Source organism: Mya arenaria, chromosome 3 (genome assembly GCF_026914265.1).
Source record: "Mya arenaria isolate MELC-2E11 chromosome 3, ASM2691426v1".
In the NCBI taxonomy this organism is placed as follows: domain Eukaryota; kingdom Metazoa; phylum Mollusca; class Bivalvia; order Myida; family Myidae; genus Mya; species Mya arenaria.
The window spans coordinates 89,470,309-89,481,730 of NC_069124.1; the positions used below are offsets into that span (position 1 = coordinate 89,470,309).

Here is an 11,422-nt window from a genome sequence, read left to right on the forward strand (position 1 = left end):
AAATTTTATTGTTACACCTGCAAACGTTTGTGAACTCATATTGCGACATAGTTCCGCTTATGCGTTAATTTTCGAAGCGCTACATTTTGCTGCCAAACCATAGTACAATGTATTTCAATATATACTTTTTGTACGTTTTCTCACAACATGTACACGTTTGTTATCACATTATGACGGAGTGTGTTTTTTGTTCGTATCTGTGACATTCAATTGACACCTTTCGTCCAATCAAAGGGTTAGGGTTAGATTAAAGTAAATCAAATAAAACCAATTAAAGTAGCATCATTTCTCCTTTGAGAGCAGTTATGGATATGAAAACGGGTAATTTGCTTTTATTCTCTGGCATGAAACTAAAAAAAAATACTTTTAATTTTTAACAAGTTATTGGATAGCAATATCACAAATTGTAATGTACTCTATTATTTGTACTGTAAATGATTTTCCAATAGAGTGCTGCGATGTCCATTCCTATGAGGAGCTCAAAAGACATTAGTTTGGCACACAAACAGTCGACTTCGGAACAGTAAATGAGAAATCCGGCGGTCCGTCAGACGCCATATTGAAATATACGTCGCACGATCCAGCAGCTACGTTGTATACACCTGAAAACATACGAACATGTAGTAGAAGACTGCTTCCAGGTGGTGTGCAGTGAAATTCAAACAATACAAAAGGTAAACTTTTGCATTGTCATGACTAACCGGTGCCGGCCGTCGCAAGATAATCCGGTTCCAGTCCACTTCTGTACACCGGAAACTTGACATCGTGCGTGTCAGACAGGATCTGCCGTAGCAGGTCATTAAGACCGCCTCCTGAGTTCTGTGTGGTGGCAGTGCCCGGTGACCTCTTCTCCCAAGCGTCTCTGTCGGGATCGAGGTGGTTGACCTGGAACACGTTGACATAGTTCGCGAGCGTGGCAGCTCGGTGAATGGAGCTCTCTTCCGGGTGACAGGGGAAATCGAGATGCTGAAACCTGTTGATCAGAGATATTTCATTTTATTATATGCCTATCAAATTCCTTTTCAATATCCAACAATGAAAATACAGCACGCCGTATTGAAAAATCCGTATCACCATACTGTCGTTTTCTGATTCCGTATCATGCGAGTACCTTGTGTAATCTTGGAACTACTTCCGCATTGCTAAAAATAGCGTGACCAAAAAAGCCGGTAAAACCTGTCAACTTTTAAGTACATTACTCACGCTCAATAAGAATGTATATATTCAGGAACATTGTTCTTATGATCTTCAAAGAACCATAGGATAAGCACGAAGCAGAAAACACTTCCGATCTATCTAGACAGCTACTTCACACATGCTTCAGTGAACAAGTTGTTTGTCATTTCGAACCAATACTACGAAGAAGGAGAATTCGCGTCATCGAAATAGAAATAGCGACTGACTCACGAAATACCCTCAATTCTGCATATTATGATAGTTAAAAAATCACACGAATATTTACTTTGTTTAAAATGGCCGCGTTACGTCTACAGAAAATGACGATAAGTGTATACTCGTAAAATAAGTACCGCTTTTTTTGTTGTTCTGTATTTTGGGCAGTGATATTTAATTATTGTTTTCTTATTAGCAACTTATTAATTTTTCTAAAACACAAATTATTTTGTTTTTATTTTGCTCAATAAAGTGAATTCTGTTACTTCTGACTTTGTTTCGCAGTAAAAGCCTCCCTTGACTTCATCACAGAAAACTACGTAACACATTCGAGTTCATACGCGCATTTGACAGATGGCGGTAAAATTAAATCAAATTGAAACCGAAAAATAAAAAGGAATAAGTAATTAGGCAGGTATATAATAAATGGAATATAACGATAAAACGCTTTTCTGGTGACCTGCATCACGTCTCGTTCGGTGAGTAAACATGTATCCGTCTCGACCTGCGGTCTCGACGGATACGTGTTTACACACCGAACTCGACGTGATACAGGTCACCAGAAAAGCGTCCTATCATAATATCCCCTATTTATTATAGACATATCCAATTCCTTTCCCATATCCAACAGCGAAAATACAGCACGCCGTATTGAAAAATCCGTATCATGAAACTGTCGTTTTCTGATTCCGTATCATGCGAGTACCATGTGTAATCTCGAAGCTACTTTCGCGTTGCTAGAAATAGCGTGACCAAAAAACTGGTAAAACCTGTCAACTTTTAAATACATTAAATTATCTAACTTTACTCACGCCACAGAAGCATGTAAATATTCAGGAACATGGTTCTCATGTACTTCAAAGAACCATGAGGATAAGCAAGAATTAAGCAGAGAACACTAAAGTCTTCCAATCTATCTAGACAGCTACTTAAGTGAACTAGTTGTTTGCCATTTCGAAGTTGAAGTTGCATTATCCATGTTTATTATCATAAATATGAGCAACTCGGCAATACAGAGAAAAAGGCGAATTCGCGTCATCGATAGAAATAGCGATTGACTCATGAACTTCCCTCAATTATGCATATTATGATCGTCAAAAAATCCCACGAATATTTACGTTGTTAAAAATGGCCGCGTTACGTCTACAGGAAATGACGATTAGTGTATACTCGTAAAATAAGTACCGTTTTTTGTTGTTGTTTTTGTGTGCTGTGACATTCAATAATTGTTCTCGTATTAGCAATTTGTTAATTTTGCTAAAACACAAACTATTTTGTTCTTATATTGTTCAATTAAGTTAATTCTGTCACTTCTGACTTCGATTCGCTGTAGTAGCATCCCTTGACTTCATTTAATACACAAAACTTCGTAACACATTCGAATTTATAGGCGAATTTGACAGATGGCGGTAAATTTAAATCAAATTGAAAACGAAAAATAAAAAGGAATAATTAAATCGGCAGGTTTACAATAAAAGGAATATAACGATAAAACGCTTCTCTGGTGATCTGTCTCGTTCGGTAAGTAATCATGTATCCGTCTCGACCTGCGGTCTCGTCAATCATAATATCCCCTATGCTGTTATTAGTATTACTTTTCTCTAATCAGATAGTGATAAACGATAATCGGGTGGTCCTGATTTGGTTGAAGGCCTGGTTTTAGGAATGTTTGGCATGATAATCCCCATTCGGAGCTTCTCGGCCATTTTTATCGAAACAACCTCGGTTGCTTTCGATAAAAATGGCCGAGGGGTTCCGATTGGATAATCCCCCGTTGTGCATCTCCTGGTAATTGCACTGGTGTCACAGTAGGGGCCAATTTCCTGTGTATTCGTTTATTGGCTCAGGGCCAGGTCCATTTTTAATCATAAAACATCCCAAACTGCACCGCAGGGTACTCACATCAGACATCTAATAGGACAAATAGGCAATTAGGTTAAGATCAATTAACATAGGTTTTTGTTGTTGTTGTTGTTGTTGTTTTTTTTTTGTTTTTTTTTTTTGGGGGGGGGGGTAACTTATAGAAGGCTTAAACTAGGCCTTTAAGCTTACATGTTACAGTGGTGATAGAAGCCCCGTGGTTTAAACACGGCCACCATTGGTTCAGTGGAGGAACATCCCGCTGCCTCAATTAAAGTGTTTTTGACATGAAAGCCGTTTGTTGTTCGTTCCAGAAAGTTAAAGCTGTAGGCACTTGCAATACCTGTCAAAGTGAAAAAAAATATTCAAAGGGATGTTAGCTGTAATATGATACCAATATGTAAATAATGCGATCTATTTTTTTCTGAGAAGAAACAGAACTATCGCGTTTTTATTGATATCCCCGCATCTACTAGGTAAGAGGAGGGTTTAAGAATGTTATTCACTTTCCGCCAATCATGAGTCCTTTCATATCATGTTTGTTACCTTGAACATGAATTGAGGGATTTACATTTGGCCTTATTCAACTCATCAAGAACATGGGCATAATCGACGTTCAAACATCGCCATGTCAATGTCACAATTTGTTCTGGCCAACCGTTCGTGTCCGCTTCATATTGCCGATAAATTGCAATACAATTTAATAGTTGATTCTTATGCAAATATTAATATGTTTCGTGGAAATGCTGCTAATATATTAAATATGTGGTGTTTGTCAGTGACATACATTATATGATAACATAAATATTATTAAATAGTGCTCTTAATGTGTATTTTACCCGGGGGAGTCTTCAAAATCGCAATAGCGTCTTCCGTGCTCCGAGCCTTCAGCAGTGAGCGGCCCATAAACTTGCGGGCTGAAACGGTGCAGATTAAACTCCTGTCACACTACGACCGCGTTCCCACGGCGTTCAAGAAAAAACAGGACGCCGATCTGCGCGCAGTGGAATCGCAAGCATCGCCGTGGAAACACAGTGGCATCGCCAGTGAAGGCGGGTTTATCACACAGAACGGCGAGCGACGGCTCACACGTGCAGCATGCCCAAAACATACGCCGTCGCTCGGCGCTCTGGTATGGCGCAGTGAGATCGCCGTGTGGTTGCCATAGCAACGCAGTTAGGTCCCAAACAACGCAACGGGTGCGGACAGAGGTCGCAGTGCGAACACAATGGTTATCGGTGGCGCTTGCCCGCCGATCGTTCGGCGTTCTCTGAGATGACACTGCGTCCCTATCTCGCTAATATGGCGCGTCTACGGCGCTTACAATGAGTTTTATTTTTCATACTGCGCTCTTGGACAATTGTACGGAGCCGCTAAGGCGATCATTGCGCTCCAAAATCGGCGTTTGCATGACTATGAACCAACCCAATAGTGTTTATTTGCAAATAAACATTCATTTCACATGATTGATCTGCAACAGCAAGCAGAGCTACTGCTTGCCTATATGCAGTTCCAGCAGATCCAGTATGATGCAGACGATTTGGATCTCATTCTGAGATGACGATGGAGAAGGGCCCCAAGGCGTAGGACGCTTTTGGTTCGACCATGGCTGTACGAATGCAGACGGTTGCAGCATGGTCTCAAATTGTTCAAGAGCAAATGGAAGAATGGAGAATTGATGGAGATATCGTTTTGTAGGCACTGCAAAATAACACGCTGACAGCGCAGTTTGTGCGCTGTGAAAGCGCATTGCACACGCAGTGCGCGTCGTAACAGTTCAATGCACGCAGAGATAACGCCGTGAGAGCGCCTAGAGAGCGCAGACAACCGCCAACTAGAACTCCATAAGGAACGCAGTAGAAAGCCATACAATTCCGTAGAAACGCCAAGGTCACCGTGAGAACGCCGGGATATCGCCATCTTCATGAAAGATATTAATTATTCCAGCGATTTCACGGCGCTCTAGGAAATTTAACAACGCCGTGCAATCGCAGTGGCAACGCGGTATGTGTGACAGTGGGTTTAACAACATGTCAAGATAATGTTTTTAACTTTTTACATCTTCAGTACTTACGTGTTTTAGAATTTAGAATTATTTACATTCATACATATTTGATGCTAGGGAAGGGACATATATATACTAATAGCCAAAAGTCGTGTCCGGTATGGGTTTCCATAATATCTTTTAAACGCGTGAAGTTAAGACCTTGAAATTTTGCCTACTTTATACCGCGTGTATTTCAAACCGGTTTCTGAGTTTTGATAGTCGTCTGCGCTCTAACAATGGAGATAAACTACCGGCGACGTTTTTCACGTGCTCCCTCATGTATACAGAATTGTGACCAATTGGATAAAATGATTTACCTTATCCTCTTGTCTAACGATATCCGGGTCGGAAGACTTCAGAATATTTAAAGAAAATATTGATTTTCATTATAAAATGAAGCTTTCAAATGAGCAGCGTGCGCGCGCTATAGGCCAACTTGAGGCTGGTGCAACTGCCGCAAATGTAGCCCGTCATTTCGGGGTTAATGAGAAAACCATTCGTCGATTACGTACAAAATTCGCAAGGCATGGCACCGTGGCAGATCTCCCACGTTCCGGACGGCCGCGTGAAACGACGTTACGTCAGGATAGGCATATTCAGCTGACACACTTACGTCATCGTTTTGCCGCTCCAAATGACACGGCACGAAACACACTTGCTCGTCATCGACCTCGCATAAGTGCCAGAACGGTACGGCGACGTCTCAAGGCAGTCGGGTTACGTTGCCGACGGCCATATCGTGGAGCAAGATTAACTCCCAATCACAGGCGTCTGTGGGTAGCATGGGCGTTACGTCATCGAAGATGGCGCTTGAATCAATGGCAAACCGTTCTGTTTACGGATGAATGTAAATTTAACGTTGATTCAAACGACCGACGTCAACATGTCTATCGACGCTCTGGTGAGAGGTTTACGAACGCCTGTGTCATTGAGAATGACCGCTGGGGTGGGCCGAGCGTTATGGTTTGGGCAGGGTTTACACACCATCATAAAACCCAACTTGTATTCCTCGAATATGGTCGAGGACGCGGTAATGGCTTAACTGCACAACGTTACGTAGACCAGGTGTTGCAGCCGATGGTTCTCCCATTCCTTACTGCCCATCCAGGTACTGTCCTACAGCAGGACAACGCCCGGCCCCATGCTGCAAGGCTGACTCAAAACTTCCTGGCGGCAAACAATGTCCAAACGTTGCCATGGCCGGCATTATCGCCGGATATGAATCCAATCGAACACGTTTGGGACTACATGAAACGGAGGATTAGGGCACGTAACGTGTACAACGTCCATCAATTACGTACGCCATTGCTCAGGAATGGGGCCTACTTCCGGCTAGATTCCTGCACAGACTTGTAGCGTCAATGCGTAAAAGGTGCACTGAACTCACTCGGATTAATGGGGGTCATACACACTATTGAAAACGCCGTTGAATTTAAAACACACTCAACGCAATCAGTTGTGCCTTGCAAATCCTCAATGTCAATTTTCATCACATTACTGTACCGACAGTACTGGCTCAAATTCCAAAATTCATTTTTCATGAAATGCATATTAATGTCCTCTTTCCATCGATACCAAATTTATGAGCGTGCGATATAAAACAAAACAGATATTGTAGTTTTTGTAGACCGGACAAGACTTTTGGCCATTAGTATATATAACTATACTCTGGTTTACTGCTTACATTTCTGACCATGATTCTACTAATAAACGAATTGAGAATTTAAAAAACGACGTCCTAACGTCATCCAAGTCATATGATTTACACGATACATTTAAGGATTAAAATTCGACATGTTGCATTTTATCGGGGTATGGTATGCAATGGCGCAGTTCAAAATGTTGGTGGAGTCCTTCGGACTCCACCCATTTTGAACAGCCCCATTGCATACCATACCCCGATAAAATGCAACATGTCGAATTTTAATACTTATATTTACGTTCATTTAAATCTACATTTCTGCTAAAATAAATTGATTATTCAAGAGCATTTTCTCTTTTCTTTCTCTCGTTGTTCTCAACGGTGGGTAAATTAGAACAGCTATCGTAACCTAATTGTATACGACAATGAATGCACAGATAAAATAGTTCCTTATTTATATGTTTATTTTCTATCTTTTCAAGGTCAAGAATATTATGAATACGTATTTTTGCATACAATGTGTGTTTTCGGTCCGTTATCGTGGTGTATTAAAACGCAAAAACCCGGGCGTTATCGGTAGAAAACGGTCATTATTCAGTAAATTCACGTGCCGTTTTTTTGTTTTACATATGCGCTTTCAGGGCCCGCATCATAACAATGAAGGCTGAGCGACCTGGTTTCTGACCGAAAGTTGGTCAACGATGCAAACTTTTGCACAAAAACATATTTTAGAATATATAATGTAGCTGCATACAAATACCAAAACAGGAAATAAACCACAAAAGTCATATAACTTACATATTTTCTGCTGAGTTGTCTTTTCATGGCAAGCTGATGTGTTTACCAAAATAGTTTTTTTCTGCAGTTGTTTTGACTATTAAAAGCACTAAATTATGTCTAAAACGACTAACTCCTCCGAACTTTTAGTTATTTCTGTCGATTTTATTCAGAACATACGACTTATATGGACATGATTCCACTATGTCGTATGCAATAAACAAAGAAATTTCAAATATTTTTTTTCTCTGATGCTGAAGATGCTGTACATTTTATCAAGAACATGTTTACAAAATTTTCAGGCTTGAATTAGTTATCAAAACAAATAATGGTTAAAGTAGGACTGAATAGGTAATTAATTGATTACCCAATAGGTATTGTGTGTAAATAATCCCAGTAATCCAGTCAATTTTCGAAAAACAACACTTTCAAAACGAATGAACACTGCAAAAAATGGCGTCGAAACAAAATGCAGCTGCCGAGTTATGTTGCGGCCCGAATCGAGCTTAATGTAAAACTTTTTCAATGACATCACCCATGACGTCATACAAGCACCCGTTAAAGAGATTATTTTGAACTAACTGTTTTTGCATTTTCGTGACATTTAACAGCATTTTTAAACATAAACGTTTCTTCAACTGTTCCATCCATCATGAAATTATCTACATTAAAATCAATCAAATAATCGTTGCTTATTTTGTTTTAACTGCTTTACTGCAGATTTCAATTTTGCATGTTGCCAATAATTGTACTACGATTTCATTAAAAAAAATAGTTCCGTAGTAAATATGCCCCGCCCCTTGGTATTATTGCGCCCAATGACAGGACAGAAGTATCGAACAAACGCACGTGATATCGATGGGAAATGCCATTGCACTTTATACAGAAATAAAGTGCAATTGATAAACAACAACCATCGTTAAGGAACGAAGTGTGAATGTAAATATTAATAGGACGTACGTATGCCCGCCGCATTCAATCCCTGCTGGTAGACGTTGTTATGGCCAAACATCACGCCGTGTTTGTTGAAACCGAACTTGGATCCCGGCAACAGACCTGCCAATTATTATATGGAATTAATTGCTTCCCACTATAATACTATTAAACATGCTAATTAACATAAACTGTTTTATTGGAAATGTCTGTTTAACTAATATGAGATGACCGAAATGTACTTTGAAACGATATAAATGTGGACCTGGCACCACGAAGTCCGTCCAGTGCTCGATGACCTGGTTGTTTCCGTCTCTTATTTCCATGGTAACCATGCAGGATAGGTCTTTTATTTGAGGCGAAATATCTTCTGTATGCCCAAAGTAGACCTGAACAGAGAATATGGATGACGACACGTGACAATTGTTTTCTACATAAGTTTAGAATAAGAGATACCCCAATAAAGATAATCCGTGGAAATACAAAGTAACACTAGGTGGCGTAACCAACAGTGTAGAGGTATTATCATCTAAATACGTCTTAATCATGTGATAACATACGTTGCCACCCGGGGTCTGTATGGATACGTTTGTACAGCCGTCCATGTAAGCCAAGTAGCTGACGCCGTGACTGGCGACCGGGACCAGCTCAATGGCGGCCGTCATCTCGCAATCGACGTTCATCTCGAACAGCTACAAGACAGGAAGAATATACATTTCGCATAATCGGGTGATAAGATACAGTGAGTGACACGTGACAAGGGCGCACTTGTTCTTTAAATTATGTACACAAAGTCTTTATATCACAACAAAGCGTAATGGCAAACATAGAAGCCGTACATCATTGTAGTCACAGTCGGAACCGTCGGCCACTCCCTGAAGCTCGTCTACGTACTCTGCACAGCGCATGCGCACTGTGTTGTTTAACTCTTTGTACTGACGTTGGCCCTCTTCAGTGGCGAGATAGCGGAGCACTGCGCAACGGAAGTCGGACGATTTGTAGTCTCCAAGCACACGCTTTATTTCGCTGGCTTTTAATGAACCCTGAAATTGCTACGATATCTCAGTCAGATGCCCGAATGAATAAATAAAAATATATATCGCCATTTACACGGACGAAAACAAATATCGACAAGTGATGAATATAAAAATCTGAATGTCACCAATCAATCAGTCTTGGTTAACGAACAGATGTGCTTTTTTATGTGTGCTATGTACTGGCTTGCTCTTACATAAACCAATCAAAACAAGCAGCAGGAATCTCAATGTTGCAAGCATGTTACTTGTGACAAAAGTGAATACTTACCAGCCTTATCTAATTGCACTGGCAACATAAATTATTAAAGGGTTCAGTTTCAAACTCATGTTGAGAACGGTTTTAAAAGATTAAAAAATCAACACATTCATTAAGTAATTTGAACGCATATGAGCTCCTCATTCCATAGTATCCATACATTATAAGTTGTTTTCCAATAAAAACATATCCACATGTACAACGATAACATGGTCAATAGAAATAAGTATGATATTATCAATTATGACATATTTGTTTTTTTGTTTTATTAATATACCAAATTAACTACTGTTAATTCAAATATTTCATATCATACTTCTTTAATCTTTAAATTAGCTGTACTATCAACATTCAATACATATATAAGCAACGACAAAATGACCTACTATGCACTATTATATTGTGCCATATTTGAAATACAAAATGCATATCTAAACCAATAGATATTAACCCTGTTCATACAGCGCTATCAGCGCTTTGATATTCTGTGTTATAACTTTATAAGATATTTGGTTTGTTACTATGACATATATATGCACGAATAAATCTATCTATCTAAGGCCTAAAAAAAAAATTGTTTGGTTAGGGTTACATCCTTTTCAAAAATAGGTAGGGTAGGTAGGCTTTTTTTTATTTTATTTTTTTATTAGGCTTTATATAAGAATATCATTTTCATCATAGGAGAATGGTGTTAAAGCTATCTTCTGTATAAGCGTTTAAGGTTTAAACTACATATTGAAAAGCAATTAAAAAATTATTTTTTTTCAAACTGACTATAAAAACGGTAGGGTCGGCGCCTATTCCGTAGGTAGGGTCGGGTAACCCGAACCAAATGTTAACCAATATTAACTGGTAAACTTTTGTCCAAATGTAAACATTGTGTAATTTAAAAAAAGTCAATGAAACAATGCCACCTAATGAACGTTTCACTGCATTATAATTAATGTTAAAATATTAAATTCACTTCATGTCGTTTTAACGAGTGAAATCATTTTCGAACAACTGGGATGACCGATTTTTCAGAATATATTCGTTTTCCATGTGTGTGTATATTCTTTTTTCTTACAATAGTACAAAACATATTACTTACGAGAGATTTACCAGCCTCATAATATGAATTTGCGGTAATCTGGTGGTACCGTGCCATTTGTCACAATCCGTGAATAATATACAAAGACTGGTTTTAAAACCTTGAACTGTCACCTAAATGGAATGCGATACTGCGTGCCTTCCAATGCACTTGTACATACTTAGTATGTTATTAAAAATACATGCCGTGGCATTGAATATCAAAGCGCTGATAGCGCTGTATGAACAGGGTTTTATACGGGTTTTCACCATTATGATTTACGATCATGTGTGTATACGGGTTTTCACCATTATGATTTACGATCATGTGTGTATACGGGTTTTCACCATTATGATTTACGATCATGTGTGTATACGGGTTTTCACCATTATGATTTACGATCATGACT

At 39.2% G+C, this 11,422-nt stretch overlaps 1 protein-coding gene across 2 annotated transcripts; it reads right to left on the bottom strand.

The window, feature by feature from the left end:
• Nucleotides 1–317: 317 nt before the first annotated feature.
• Nucleotides 318–11,171, bottom strand: LOC128225555 (uncharacterized). 2 transcript variants are annotated; one of them, XM_052935418.1, is made up of 9 exons: nucleotides 11,035–11,171; nucleotides 9,491–9,694; nucleotides 9,212–9,343; nucleotides 8,917–9,040; nucleotides 8,679–8,774; nucleotides 4,092–4,169; nucleotides 3,445–3,595; nucleotides 702–973; nucleotides 318–602 (listed from the first exon to the last, which is right to left on the bottom strand). In XM_052935418.1, the coding sequence occupies exons 1-9, from the start codon at nucleotides 11,089–11,091 to the stop codon at nucleotides 490–492; spliced, it is 1,227 nt and encodes a 408-aa protein (XP_052791378.1). In that variant the 5' UTR covers nucleotides 11,092–11,171; the 3' UTR covers nucleotides 318–489. The 2 variants fall into 2 exon arrangements, with proteins under 2 accessions (XP_052791378.1, XP_052791379.1); XM_052935419.1 differs by lacking the exon at nucleotides 4,092–4,169.
• Between the last annotated feature and the right edge of the window lie 251 nt (nucleotides 11,172–11,422).